A 14777-nucleotide genomic window follows, 5' to 3' on the forward strand; every position below is an offset into this window, starting at 1 on the left:
AGGAATCACCAGCCAGGCTGTCCAGCTCACCCTGCTTTATAGTGTGAGAGTCCAGCAGCTCCTCCCAGTGCAAACCCAGGTTGTGCAACCACCGTGGGAGTGGGGTGGCCGTGCTAGAGCGGGGGGAGCCGCCCGCCCGCCCCTGACTCTGCCAAAGCCCCACGTCTCGCCTATAAATCAGAAGCAGGAGAGGTTCTCCGTGAAGCTGCAGGACAGAGCACAGACGGCCAAGGCTGGGAGGTAAGTGTCCACGGGGGTGTGAATCTTTTCCATCCCTCCCTGCTCACATGAGCACCTTGCAGCACAAAACTGTTGAGCTCAGCTGCTATGAATACTTGTAGGGATGATACGGAAAGTGTGGCAGCACCAGGCTTGGGGTGGTCAAGGCAGTGCTTTTGGTATGTTATTTCTAGCTTCTCTGCAAAAGGGTAGAGGATTAAACAGCATGTTTGTGTTAGCTTCCACCCAGTTGGGGAAAAAAGGAAGCAAACCAGTGAACCAATAAGCAGCTTATATCATCACATTTTTCATTTAAAAAGGAAAAAGTCCAGTTTTCGTTCCAAACTTGGGAAGCAAAGTATTCTTTAGGTGTTGCCTTTTTATTGAAAGTTGAAGTTGTTCATGGGGAATTTGTTGTTTTGTAGGAAAAAAAAATGCATGCAACCCCATTTTCCTACAGAAAGCTTTTTTCTGGTGAAATGCACCATGCCTTTTGTCTGGTAGATTCTGAAAGTGCTTCTCAGAATGGAGGACCTGGTGCCACCCGGCTGTTGTGCTGTCCTGTTACGTGGAGTTAATAATTCAGTGGAGCAGGAGACTCCCCAGCAGTGCTGGGGTTAAACCAGGGGTTGCAACAGCCCCCCGTGGGCACCTGTGTGATGGCTCCTGCATGGGCAATGTTCCAGTCCGAGCTATTGCGCATGGGCATCATCCCTTGTTTCATCACCCTGCAGTAGCAAGAAGGGTTTGGGTCTGTCATTCCCCCTGCAGCTCTGGGGGCCTCAGAGGGCTGGATGTTGACCTGGGGGCTGCTGTCTTTTGAGCCCTGGGCTCATGTCGTCTGTAGCCCTGCAAGTCTGTCTGTCTAGCCCAGACCTCCTCAGCGGGGTGGCTTTGGGAGACAGACACAGAAACATCCCTAAAGCCAAGGTGTGCTACATTTGCAGCCTCTGCGCTGGCCTTGGTGGCCATGTCAAAGTCACCAGTGTCATCCCCGGGGATGGGGGACTGGACTACAGTCACTGATGCAGAGGCTGAGTAGTCCTGGTGCGCATTTCATTTTCTTTTCAAAGAAAGGCAGAGGCAGCTCTCCAAAAATAACATACAAATGTTTGCTGGACTGATAAGGGGCCATAGTTTAAACACAACTTGTAACTAAAAACTGGCAGTGATTCATGGCTTAACTACATACTTTCAAAGCGCATTTCCACAGCAACTGCAGGGTTTCAAAAGCAGCCTGGTGAGCACAGTGTAAAAGTGGATGCATTTATTTTAAAAATTTAAAAAGAAAAATGGAAAAAAAAAAAAAAAGATTTAAAAATATTTAATCTAACTTGTAAGAGCCCAGAATACTGGTAAAGGGAATGAAGGCTTGGGGGTGACATACAGAGAAATCCCCTATAGAGGTCATGCTGGCAGCTGCTCCCTCAGATTGTGGTGACCATCTGCAGGTTTTCCCCCAGGTTCAGCTCTGTCCACAGCTCGGGATCCCAGCAGAGGCAGTGAGGATGAGAGTGGCAGTGGTGGGTGCGGGTGTCAGCGGGCTGACAGCCACCAAGTGCTGCATGGATGAGGGGCTGGAACCCACCTGCTTCGAGCAGAGCCAGGACATTGGGGGGCTCTGGCGCTACACGGTGAGCTGGTGGCACCCATACCCCTTCCCACAGGACCTGCAGCTTTGTGGGCTGGGAACTGGGTTGAGCTGGGCTCCAGTGGGAGGGGCAGGGGAGGTGGGGATTTGCTGGGTGTTGCCCTCTCCCAGCTGCACCCCCCAAGACCAGGGGAAGGGGAGTGGGAGGGACGGTCCCCACCCCGGGGTGCTGGACTAATGCACCGTAGGGTGCCATGCCAGGAGCACATCGAGCCTGGCCGGCCAAGCCTCTATGCATCAGTCATCAGCAACAGCTCCAAGGAGTTGTCGGCGTTCTCTGACTTCCCATACCCTGAGGACTTCCCGGTGTTCCTGCCCCATGCCAAGCTTCTGGACTACCTCCGGCGCTATGCTAACCACTTTGGCATCATGGAGCACATCAAATTGGGGGTGAGTGATGGATGCCCCCACGCTCCACCGCTCCCTGCACATGCTGGGTGCCAGTGGTGACTTCACTTCACTTCCACATTCCAGACCACTGTTGTAAGCATCCGGAAACGCCCCGACTTTGCCACCACGGGCCAGTGGGATGTGGTCACGGAGGCTGACGGGAAGCACACATCATACGTCTTTGATGCTGTTATGGTTTGCACTGGCAATTTCCCTGAACCAACCATCCCCCTGCACAGTTTTCCTGGTAGGCTACATGGCTGCCTGCGGTTATCTGCTTCCAGAGGCTGCGGGAAGAAGGATTAGTGGTTCCTCAGGGAACCTTTCCTTGTCTTGCTTCTGCTTTTCAAACCTCCTGGTGTGGACAGCAGCTTTGCTTCAGCAGCTTTGTTTTTGCAGGCACAGGTCACTTCAGAGCAAATTTCCAAGGTAGGATGGTTTAGCCTTAGCTGAACCGTCAACACAATATGCAAGATGAGGCAAGGTCCTCTCAGTAATGCTCCATCATCTTTGGCAGGGCTATATTAATCACTGTTGTGATGAATCTCCACAGTTGTCTGTGCTGAGAAGGTTGCATTGTCATCGGTGTTATCAAGTGCTTTTGAAGGTGCTTATAGGACACCAGGTCTGCAGGCTTTTCTGAACCTCTGTGTCCCCATCTTGTAGAGGCTGAATCCCGAAACTGCACCAGCACCGTTCTTGTGTAATACATAACTGTCTTCCAAGATGCACCCAGCACATTCATCCCTGCTCGCTGCCATGCAGGGATGCACGAGACCACATTTTGGAGAGGAAGCGCCTATTCTGTGTGGGGGGGATGGAGGGCTGGACCTCCCCTAGTCCCTGGTGGCCAGCTATTGCACCTGCACCACTTGCCATGTGGATTGCTTCTATGCCAGAGCTCCCAACAAAGCCTGCAAATGCTCAAGTAATTCAAAGCTTTGCTTCTTTTTCCCCTAAGGCATCAAGAGGTTTAAAGGCCAGTACTTCCACAGCCGGCAGTACAAGCGTCCTGATGTGTTTAAGGGGAAGCGCGTCCTTGTGGTTGGCATGGGCAATTCGGGAGTAGACATCGCAGTGGAGGCCAGCCATGTAGCCACGAAGGTACCACTGCCCAGGCACCGCAGGGGTGTGGGGAGGATGATGCTGGGGGCAACACCTCAGCCTGCTATTGCTGCAGGGAGAGCAAGCTGGGTTTATCCTGCATGGTGTCCAAACAGTATTTCTGAACCTGCATTTCTTACTCAAAAACCTACCCTGAAAGAAAGGTGGTTGTTCTCTCCTGTTTCACCTCCATCTCCAGCTGCTGGGAGGTCTTAAGGATGCTGCTGCTTTTTCATTCCGTGGCTGTCTGCACTGTGCCCTCCTGGGGTTACTTTATAAAGGCAAAGCAGCAAACTCATCCCCCAAATTGTTGATTCTGTGATCTCTCCCAGGTGACTGTTAGCACCAGACGAGGTGCCTGGGTGCTCGGCCGTGTGTTTGAACATGGCTACCCATGGGACGTGGTTTTCAACACCCGCCTTATGAGCCTGATCAGAAATAACCTCCCTGGACCTCTTGCACGGGCGTTGATTAACTACAGCGTGAACAAGAGGTTCAATCATGAGAACTATGGCCTTCAACCAGAAAAGAGGTACTTCTTGGTGGCTCCCAACCCACATGGTGTCACAGGGCTAGTGCTGCACACAGGCAGATTTCCAACAGCCAACATCAAGCAATGCCCAGACCGGGGTGATATCCAGCGGGGAGTTTGTAACCCAGGGGTGGAAGATAAGGGTGAAACATGTTGGTGTTTGGAGGGTGGGGAGGTAGGGCTGTTTGCTCAGACCAAGTGACACCAAGAGGCTGTAAGGCCGGAAGGCCCAGGGGAAGGAGTGGGGGCACCACAGGGCTTGTTCATGCTCTTCAACACTCAGATCCCTTGGCTCTCTGCAGCTGCCTGGTGCGTGAGCCCGTGTTGAATGACGACCTTCCAAGCTACATCCTGACAGGGAGGATCACCATCAAGCCGGGTGTCAAGGAGTTCAAGGACAACTCAGTTGTTTTTCACGATTGCCCTGAGGAGGAGCCCATCGATATTGTTGTCTTCTGCACGGGCTACGATGCTTCCTTCCCATTCCTAGAAGAAAAAATTGTCAAGGTGGAAAACAAGCATGCATGCCTCTACAAATACGTGTTTCCAACCCACCTGCAGAAGCCCACCCTGGCCGTCCTTGGGCTGATCAGGCCATTGGGAGGCATCATGCCTGTGATAGAGATGCAAGCACGCTGGGCAGCCCGTGTCTTCAAAGGTAGGAGAGCAAATGTGAACTCTTCCGCGTACCAAAATGCGGTTCAGACTGGACACGTCTTGACCCCTTCATGCACCAAGAGGAATTACAGTCCTTGGGGACCCTGAATCTCACTTCAAAGTGGGTGATGGAGCATTTCTGGGGCTCAGACTTCCCAAGTTATTTCACTTTCGCTGAGATACAGCAACATGAGTGCACACTTGGTCCAAGCAATGTGCAAGTTCACAACCTTTACCTGAAATCACTCTCTTTTTTTTTTTTTTTGCCTGTTAAGCTGATGCTTTTAAGCTAACGCTTTACTCTACCTGTGGCAAGCCAAGAGTGGGTACTCCATTCCTTACTGTGACTTGGCTGATGTGCAGTCCTGTACCCAAGCCTGCAAACCATGGTTAAACTAGGTTATTCAAGACAGTATTTTCTTTCTAAAATGTGTTAGAAGTCAGAGCACAGAGGTTAATATGTAAACCTGGACGCACAAGTAAGGATTGTCTTTAAGGTACTGGGGGGGATCCATCCTGGCAGAATTCACTGCTCTTTAAGGGACAGGGTGGTTTGTCTACAATGACTGGCAGAGGAGAAAAGTCCTATTGCCCCACAAGAGGATTATTTATAATTATTGGGGTGAGGAAAAACTACTTGGTGGTTGTTGTTGGGTTTTTTAATTTGTTTTGGTGCTGTTTTGTATTGTTTGGGTTTTTTTATAAAAATAATAATAGGATCCTCTGGCTGGGCTGGTATGGAAGGCTGTATCAAGGCTCCTCCACAGAGCCAGGGGAAGCTCTGGTGTTTCTCTTTGGAATTATTCTCTCTGGGGCTTTCATGGCCCATCTCACCTCACATCATCTGCTTGTGCCCTGACAGCATAAATCTGTGAAAGCAGGAAAAAGTGTGGGTGAACAAGAAAAAAAAAATGTGGAGGGCTGTTCTCTGGCAGAATTACCACTGTCAAGCTAAATCTGAACAATGAGGCTTTCCTGCCCTCCTGGGGAAGGGCTTCCCATGTTTTGCATCACTGAACAAATTCACAAACCCCTCCAGGAGTTAAGTGCTGCGGGACACTCTTCTCTCTCTTCTAGGCTTGTGTCAGTTGCCGCCTCAGTCTGTGATGGAGAAGGAAGTAAATGAGAAGAAGAAAAACCAAGTGAAATGGTAAGCCATCCTCCCAGAGCCCCAAAGGTTTTTTTGTGGATTGAAGAGCCCCTCGAGTTTGGGGGGGAACAACACACAGGCTCACACTCTGCAGCTGCTCCCTGCACATGTAGCAGAGGTGAGGGGGGGATACTGAGATCCAGCCACTCCTTTATTTACTTGCACTGAGCCAATATATTCTTTGATTTGATGCTGATATTTTGCCTGTTCATGATGGGAGTAAATTAATTCAGAGTAGTTGAGGCTAACCCTTGATTAGGAGTTGGGGAAGTGTGCCAGGGTCCCCAGGGACTGAGAGATAAAATGGCAGAGAAATTAATGGTAATAAATGCAAAGTAATTCAGCAGGGAAAAAAAAAAAAAAGGCAAGCCAACCCAAGGCATACTCACAAATAGTCTCACATCTCAGCACAGAGATCTGAATCACTGTGAATAGGTGCCTCGGCACATGGTTCACGGGCAGGCAAAAGGTGGAATCAAATGCTAAGAAATATTAGGAGATGAATGAGACAAAACCAGAAAAGTGGGCAATATCTTAATCCATTATTCGCCCAGATTGCTATAGTAGAAAAGGTATAGAAGAGTGAAATATAGAATTGCACAGAACAATTGCAGTATAATACAAGGCTAAACAGGTGAAGGTGGGGCATGAAATGGTAAATTCTGCAAAGGTGAAATGGAAGCAATTCTTCAATTCACCACGCATTTATTTTTTAAATACTCAATGGAAATGATTGCAAGGGAAACTAAAGGATCCTGCCTTTCTCATGCTGCATGTGAGAGTAAAGAGAAAACTATTAAAAATTTAAAAAAAAAAAAAAAGAGAGAGAGAAAGGAAAAAAACTGGTTTCACAAAGTCTTTTACAAAAGGTCCACCAAGGTGAAGATGTGGCCCGATGCAACTTGTCAGTGATGAAGTGAAAGACCAATGTTTTCTTCTCCGATTCATTGAGGTTTGGTCTGAGCTTTGATGAAGTCCTCAAAACCGAGTGGCTGGCCTACCTGGACATGCTCGCCTCCTTCATTGGTGCCAAGCCCAGCGTGCCGCGGCTGCTGTTCCGAGATCCTCGGCTGGCATTCACCATTTTCTTTGGCCCCTGCACCCCTTACCAGTACCGGCTGGAGGGCCCTGGGCGCTGGGAGGGTGCACAGCAGGCTATTCTCACCCAGTGGGACCGGATCCTGAAGCCCACCAAAACGCGAGTCCCTGCCAGTACTTCCAGCCCTTACCCTTCTCTCCTGATTGTGATGGGGTTTCTCCTGCTCCTGGCTGCGCTGTATTTTGGCTTCCCGTAGATTTTGGAGCTTGTTTAGGTTGTTTTCTTGATGTTATCTCAGGTTAGGCAGCTCCACAGGGTTCCATGGGACATGGGGAAAGGGATTTCAGCAGATCACAAGTTTAAAACTTTAACCAGCAGCACAAACTTCTCTCTGCCCCAGCTCACCACCAAGAACAGCTCTGCAGATCCGACGAGCTGGGGATGGCAGCCTCTTCCCAGCATTTATGGCCCCTCTGCTGCTCTCCTGGCATGAGCAGGGCATAGCTGTGTGGCAGGGCTATGCCTGGACCAGACTGGCCAGGAGGCAGCAGGGGCACTACCAGCAAAACTGGCTTCAGGTGTCACAACCAGAAAGAAGGATGAGTGTCGAACCCTGCCCCAAATCAGCCGGTATTTGAGGTCTGTAGTTCAGCAAGCAGTTATCTGGGCTGGGTAATGCAGATCAGGCTGTTCCTTCTTCCAACCTTAAGCCCTATGAGCCAAAAATCCCAGTTTGGGTTTAATGGGTGCATCTTTCCAGCAAAGGGGCCCTGGCTGGTACCCTGTGAGGCTGAGTGGTCCCAGCTCTGCTTCCCTGTTCTCCTCACCACCAGGCAATTACGGGGCTTTGTTTTGTGCACTGAGAGACTTTTAATCAATAAAATTTCAGAAGCATGTTGCAAACTGCTGCCTTGCTGTCTCCCTGTGTGCATGGGAAGAACTGGTGGGTCCCGTGCCTGGGCTGGGACCATGCCAGCAGGTGCCATGGACAACCCACAAGCCTGGGGCTGCAAGGGCTTTCATTGACCACCAAAAATCAGGCTGCACTGCGCACCACGTCCCCCCATCCATGCTATCTACTGCAGCGTGGGCAAAGGGAGTGTGCTTTGCTGACTTCCCAGGGATGCAAAGTGAGCATCTGCCCAGCACAGGCGGCATGTCAGGATCAGGTCAGGACAAGCCTGAACTGCTGCCAGGGCTGGGGCAGCGGCAAGCTACAATGTGGGAGTGCTTGTAAGCATCGCCCCCTTGGGATTACAGTCTGGATTTCCACTCGGCACCGCTGCGGGGAGGTTGAGAACTTTTTGCTGGCACGTTTGAGCAGAGCAGGGGAGCGCGAGTGTAAAGGTCAGTGGTGCAAAAGCCACGGTGAGCTGCCTGGACGCCAGTCTTTCCTTTAAATCTGCAGCTAGAGAAACTCGAAGCGAAGTTTGGCTGAAGCCTGAGCAGCGAAGACACATCCCTGCCCCAACAAGGTTTGCTCCTTGCTTCTCTCCAAGCTGGGTTTTGCAGGCTTTGAAAGTGGGCAGGCAGCTCCCCGGGGTTTTGGCGCTCGCCACCAGCTTCGCTTTGCTGCTGGCAGGGAGAAAATGGGTGTAGTGGGGACAATCTGAGCGAAGCCATCTGTAGGCAGCACTTGGGTAAGAGAGGTGACCTTATTTCTGCAGGCACACGCCTGCCCTTTCCTAAAGCCAAGGGAGGCTTTGGAAAAAGGGGTTGGGTGAGTGTTGGTTTGTCTTGCCCCGTTCCTGCACATCGAGGAGCGGCTCAGGCTGCGAGCAACTGGCTTTTTGGATTCAGGAGGGCTGGGGGGTTGCATCCCTCTTGTATTTCACTGCATTTCTGCAGTTTCCTCCAGCTCCTCTTCAAGTTAACTTGCTCTTTTGACACAAAACCAGGTTTAAAAAAGTTACAAATGACTCTTCTTCCAGGCTTTGCTACAGGAGTGTTTGTTATCTAATCAAAGTTCACGTGGGTTCATTTTTTTCCTAGTTTCTTTTCTTTCCAGTTGGGCTTAGTGCAGCTCAGTTTACACACCCCGAGCTTTGAGTTCCGCCCATTTATAACCTGCGTTTCCTGGCTTTCCTAGCTTTTGTATATGCTGTAATCCCAGCTGCACTTTCACAGTGTCTGACTTCTGAATCATTGCGCTGTGCTCCTGCTCAATCAGGCGTCAGGCACACAACACAAGAACTGTTTGTTTTGGAAAAAAAAAAAAAAAAAAGTCATTTAATGGGAAATTAAAAATGAAAGGGTGAAAAGAAGCCAGTTTAGCTGAAAGCATTTCTTGAAAAGGTTTCAGGAGGTTCACTTTGTGCAGGCAGAAGTGGATAGCTGCAAGCCCCTTGCCCTTCTTTGCATGCCCTTGTTTGGGCCAGAAAAGGGAATAAATAGAAGCAGCAGTGTGAAGATGTTTAAAAGTGCCTTGTTTTCCCCTGCCTGCAGGAGGGGAATTGTTGAGCCCTTGATTTAGCACAGCAGGAAGGGTAATGAGCAGCATCTGTCTGTAATGCTTGAGTCAGGAGCAGGTGATGGCTTTTTCCAAGGACAGTTCTCCTCCAGGGACACCTGCAACCAGAGAAGACAAAGGGTGTTTTCCCAGGGATGGGGTGAAGAGACTGGTGTTTTGCTAATCCCTGGGCTATTCTATTTCCAGGTGCTCACACACCGGCCTGTTGCCTGCTGCAGGACAGCATGGTGCGGCGTGTGGCCATCATCGGGGCTGGAGTCGGTGGGTTGGCCTCTATTAAGTGCTGCCTGGATGAGGGGCTGGAGCCCACCTGCTTCGAGAGGAGTGAGGACATTGGGGGGCTCTGGCGCTACACGGTCAGTGAGCTTTGTCTGCATGGGGAGGATTTGCCTGGGGTTTGTCCCTTCCCACAGATACCCTGTGCCTGAAGCAAAGAGGTGGCCATGCCCCCGGGGAGCAGCCCTGTCCCAAGGCACAGGGCTCCCACCAGCTCCACAGTGGAGAAGGAGATGGAGGGAGCAGAAGCTATGGTCACGAGGAGCTAGTCCTGGTTTATTGCTTGTACTTGAAGATTAGGAAAAAAATACCTGAATACTTTGAGGGGAGAAAATCCTTCCCTGCATGTCTGCAAATACCACCACTGGCTTCACACAGGACTCCACAGATGGTGGCAGGGTCACTGTGTACCGTTCAGTCATCACCAACACCTCCAAGGAGATGTCCTGCTTCAGCGACTTCCCCTTCCCAGAGGATTTTCCCAATTACCTACCCCACAGCCTCCTCCTGGAGTACTTTCGGATGTATGCCCAGCACTTCGACCTCTTGCGGTACATACACTTCAAGGTGAGGGGGTGCTCCAAGTGCCACAGTGAGAAAGGTTGTCAGTGGCTGCAGATACCAGGGCATTGCCCAAATGAGATGGGAAAATGGTGGGTGTGATCCCGCAAGGACGATGTGCCTTTTGCATCCCAAATGCAGCCTTTTCAACTCCATGTTTTAAACTGGGCTGCTCAAATGCGAGCTGCCTGATCCATCCCCCCTGCCAGTGCCATCACCAGGGGAAAGGTGCAGGGTGGGGTTTAACAGCTTCAGAGGTGACATGCAGCTCCCGAGGAACTCAGCTTGACCCCGGCAGCCCCAGTCCTTTGCAGGTAGGTTGGCTCCGAAACATGGCACAGTCCCTGACTGCTGTTTTTTTGGGCTTTGGTGCAAGACGACAGCTGTCAGCGTGAGGAAGCGCCCGGATTTCGCTGCCTCAGGCCAGTGGGAGGTGATCACTGAGACCGATGGTGTCCAGGAGTCACACATCTTCGATGCCGTCATGGTTTGCACTGGCCATTACCAGGAGCCCTACTTACCCTTGGCTTCTTTCCCAGGTAAGCCCTGCTTCAGCAGTCAGGCGGGCTGGGGCTTCCCCCCACGGTTTCACTCAGCACCCATGGGTCCCTTGGCTGCATTTACCTTTGCGAGCCAGCCCGCTCCACAAAGCCACCATGCTGGGGCAGGTGGGACCCTCACCCTATGGGAACGGCTGTGGGCATTCTTAGAAATGGGAAAAACTCCTCGTAAAGACACAGACAGGCTCTTGCATGAGAATTTGCAAAGCAGAACCAAGATAAGGTGGTGCAGGGAGGTGACATCATCCAGGGAGACGAGACCATGGGCTTCTCAGCTGCATGGAGGGGCAGAGGGTCTGGGCACCAGATTGGGGCAAGCAAACGTATCTGGTTGTAGGAGATGCTCCCTGTTCCCTGCCTAGGTATTGAGACCCGCTTCAAAGGCCGGTACCTTCACAGCCAGGAATACAAAGATGCGGAGGCCTTCCGGGGAAAGCGGGTGCTCGTGGTTGGCATTGGCAACACTGGTGGGGACCTCTCTGTGGAGCTGAGCCGCGTGGCTGCAAAGGTACAGTTCTGCAGTGGTGCTGAGCATGGCCAGGGACCATGAGAGCTGGTGGCTCACAGTTATGTGGAGGAAGCTTTTCCCACTGGGTTTCTCAATATATAGATCTTCAAATTAGGGGCAGTTGAAGAAGCTTTGCAGCTCCTAGAGGGTTTCAGCCACCTCAGGAGCAGAGTGGCTCTTCAGCAGCTGTGGGAATTTTGCAGAAGCCACCACGAGCTGTTTGGTTCATCCATACACTGGCTTCTTCCCCCTGGGTAAACCTCAGGGCTCCCAAGTGCAGGAGATAGGATTTGCCATTTGGGGTAAAAATTGGCAATGAGATGTCTGGGCAGGGGGCTGAGACCTGCCTTCTCCCCCAGGTGTTCCTGAGTGCCAGGAGCAGCACATGGCTGTTTAGTCGGGTCTCAGACCATGGCTTCCCCTTGGACATGGTTAACACCACCCGCTTCAAACACTTTCTTGACTGGCTTCTCCCATCAAACCTCATGAAGTGGATCAAGTTTCGGAAGTTCAATTCATGGTTTAATCATGCAAACTATGGCTTGGCTTCCACCAAAAGGTGTTTTTTCTGAGTTTTATTGGTTGGTCAGGGGCTTTTAACGGCATGAAATGCTCATTTGTTTAGTTTCATGGGGTATTTGTGGAAAAGCAAAACATTGCAGGGGAACTGTGGCCACAAAAGACGTTTCAGGTTGCTCCTAGATGCTAATATTGCTGTCCTCTTTTTCTACCTGCAAGCTCCTACTTTAAGATAATTGTCAATGAAGAGCTGCCATTCTGCCTTCTCTCTGGGGCCGTTGTATTGAAGCCAAGTGTGAAGGAGTTCACCAAGAGCTCTGCTGTTTTTGAAGACGGAACAACTGAAGAAAACATCGATGTGGTGCTCTTTGCCACAGGCTATATCTCCCCATTTCCATTCCTTGAAGAGTCAGTTCGCAGCCTCTTTGACAATAACCGTTGCCTCTATAAATGCATCTTCCCTCCCCAGCTGGAAAAGCCGACGCTGGCCATCATCGGCTTAGTCCAGCTGACCGGCTCTGTGATGGTGGGATCAGAAATGCAGGCTCGCTGGGTGACAGGGATCTTTGCAGGTGGGAAGCAAGGTGCAGGGATGGGGGCAGACCTGCTGGGATGGGAGGTTTGGGTAACCTGACCTGCTGTCTACAGAGCCTAGGGTGTATTACAGCTCCTGCTACAGTGTCTGTGGTGGCCATGGACATTAGTAGCAACATAGCAACTGCCCTCCAACTGCATCCCCATATCCCTGCTGCTCAGCGCATGCTGCTGTAACCAGCAAACACAAATGCCCTTGATAAAGGGGCTGGGAGCATGGGAAGGGGGTGAGCTCTTCAGCTTAAGGTGCTGCTGGAGGTCTTTGGTTTCTCCGCTCTTCTCAGGCTGGAACAAGCTCCCTCCTGCCAGCAGGATGATGGCTGATGTTTCGAAGAAGAAGCCACCGGTCAAAAGGTGCGTGATGCTCTGGAGTTCAGGATATGACAGACACTGTGTGTCTAGGTAACCCCAGGAAAAGGGGACCCCTACAGTAGGCATGAGACAGACCCTCTCAGGACACCCAGAACTTCTTGGATGTATTTATTCCCTCACCACCCGTAGCAAGGTGGGGAAGTGTTGTTGTGGCTCCTTTACGAATGGTGGACCAAGACAGTGGTCTGGCAGTGCTCCACAGCAGCTCATGGCAAGGCCCAGGACCTGCAGGTCCCCTCTGCCAGGCCTCCAAGTCATGTCCTCATCCCCAGCATGTCAAGATGGAGGTTTGGTTTCCTCCAGACTAAGGGTGCCATCTCGTGGCTTCTCCCTCTCAAATCCAGACAGCAGAGAGGACTGGGATCAGGGCCACGCCCCATCCAGAAACCCCATTGGAGCCAAGCGGTGCGGGTGGGAGACAGCTTGGTGGCAATTTTTGGGGGGTCAAACTGAGTATTAGGCAAAGCTGGAACTCATCTTTATGTATGTGAGAACTAAAGCCCTGCCTTGTTGGCACTGGGATTACACAGGAGGTTGGGATGTGTCCTCCAGGCTGTGGGACGGGTGATGGTAGACATGCTTCCTTGCAGCAGCTTTCGGGAGCAAGGGGGGACCTCAGGCCTGGCAGGTGCAGTCTGGGTTAGGTCTGGCAGCAAGGCACAGCTGCATCACAGAGCACAGATGAAAACCTGGGACAAAACAGAGCCACAGGGATTGTCACCAGGAGCCTCAGCAGCTGCAGACGTCATGTGTTACACAGAAATATGGGAGGACAAGGTGAAACAGAACTAACCACAAAGCTGTCCCAAATTTGCAGAAGCAGATTGAGCATACGTCCTCCCTCCTGCAAGAGAGATGAGGCCTCAAGCAGAAAAACGCTGGAGGTCTTTCCTAGCATGGGAAGCTTTCTGCATCTCCCAGTTCTTCCCAGTCCCCTTGGCAGTCTTCTCTGAGAATGTCTACTCCTCTGCCTCTCATAATTGGCCAAAGCCACACCTGTGAACCTCGGTGAAGGATGTAGCATGGGTATTTCTGGCATTACAATGAATACAGTATTATGCTAGAATAATTTTTGGGGCCACAACTAGGCTGCAGAGGCAAAACAAGCCTGTGCCTATTCCCTGTCCCAGGTAACTGCTGGGTAACAACCTCACAGATGCTCAATTGGTGCCTTTAGGTTTATTGGGATTGGGGGCTGAGGGAGCTCAGCTGCAGAGACTGGGGCTCAGCTGAGTCCCCTGCAACATGATGGCTTGTCCGAGTCCAGAGATTTTGTGTTTTGTGGACCTGGGAACCGAGGTAGGAAGACGCAATTTAATTTTGTCTATTTTATGTCTCACTGAAGGAATCCATCTGAGAGGGAGAACTTGAAAATAAATTTTATCAGCTACACCGATGAAATTGCTTCGTGTGCTGGTGTAAAGCCCAGTGTACTAAGGCTGCTCCTAACGGACCCCCGCCTGGCCCTGGCCATCTTCTTTGGCCCCTGCACACCCTACCAGTACCGACTGGTGGGACGGGGGAGGTGGAGCGGGGCCAGAGAGGCCATCCTGACCCAGTGGCAGCGGACGCTGAAGCCCTTGAGAACTCGGGTGGTGGATGACTCCTCTGACAGCTCCTCCGGCTGGTGCTGGAGGTGCCTTCTGGCCCTGCCAGCAGCTCTCATGGTGGGTTTTCTCTTTTCTAAATACCCCCGGATGGGTTGGAGCTCCCAGGCAGGTTCCCAGTTGTAGAAGAAACAGGGTGAGACCCAGTCGCAGGCTGTCTGGTCCCTGGCCTCCTCTTGCCCATGTTTCACACCCACCAGGGGCCATATGGGTGATTTACCCCAAACTTGCCGCAATCCATGCCTGCATTGCACCCGCACAAGGTTGGATCTCCAAAGGGCTTTTGGAAAGAGCTGTTTTGGGATGGGCTGGTGTGCACGGGACCAGCCTTCCTCCCCCCTTGCTCACCCCGAGCTTCCTCCACGAAATTTCAGCAAGACCTGCAAAACTTGGTGATTTTCTGAAGTGCTAACTGTAGAGATCTTTGTATTGTTCTGATCACTTCTGGAACATCAGTAAGGTGCTAGAAATAAACCTCACAGATTTGGTCTTCTCTGACGGTTTTATAAATGGTTTCTTATCAGTGGAGGGGTGTCAAGGAGACCCCCGTGCTGCATGTAGTGGCAGA

At 51.4% G+C, this 14777-nt stretch overlaps 2 protein-coding genes across 5 annotated transcripts; both read left to right on the plus strand.

Annotated features, from left to right (window-relative positions):
- Window positions 1-2: 2 nt before the first annotated feature.
- FMO1 (flavin containing dimethylaniline monoxygenase 1) lies at window positions 3-7645 on the plus strand. 3 transcript variants are annotated; one of them, XM_013368909.3, is made up of 9 exons: window positions 3-240; window positions 1671-1853; window positions 2072-2260; window positions 2345-2507; window positions 3222-3364; window positions 3697-3896; window positions 4199-4554; window positions 5631-5703; window positions 6656-7645. In XM_013368909.3, the coding sequence occupies exons 2-9, from the start codon at window positions 1728-1730 to the stop codon at window positions 6996-6998; spliced, it is 1593 nt and encodes a 530-aa protein (XP_013224363.2). In that variant the 5' UTR covers window positions 3-240; window positions 1671-1727; the 3' UTR covers window positions 6999-7645. The 3 variants fall into 3 exon arrangements, with proteins under 3 accessions (XP_013224363.2, XP_005498906.2, XP_005498905.2); XM_005498849.4 differs by having other exon boundaries at window positions 1683-1853; XM_005498848.4 differs by having other exon boundaries at window positions 102-240; window positions 1683-1853; window positions 6573-6710.
- On the plus strand, window positions 7633-14702 carry FMO4 (flavin containing dimethylaniline monoxygenase 4). Of its 2 annotated transcripts, none has more exons than XM_065072203.1 (9): window positions 7633-8089; window positions 9399-9568; window positions 9867-10055; window positions 10426-10588; window positions 10972-11117; window positions 11477-11676; window positions 11856-12208; window positions 12515-12584; window positions 13948-14702. In XM_065072203.1, exons 1-9 carry the CDS (start codon window positions 7636-7638, stop codon window positions 14333-14335), a joined length of 2133 nt encoding a protein of 710 aa, XP_064928275.1. In that variant the 5' UTR covers window positions 7633-7635; the 3' UTR covers window positions 14336-14702. The 2 variants fall into 2 exon arrangements, with proteins under 2 accessions (XP_064928275.1, XP_005498907.2); XM_005498850.3 differs by having other exon boundaries at window positions 8006-8217.
- The last annotated feature ends 75 nt before the right edge of the window (window positions 14703-14777 follow it).

Source organism: Columba livia, chromosome 8 (assembly GCF_036013475.1).
Source record: "Columba livia isolate bColLiv1 breed racing homer chromosome 8, bColLiv1.pat.W.v2, whole genome shotgun sequence".
NCBI lineage: Eukaryota > Metazoa > Chordata > Aves > Columbiformes > Columbidae > Columba > Columba livia.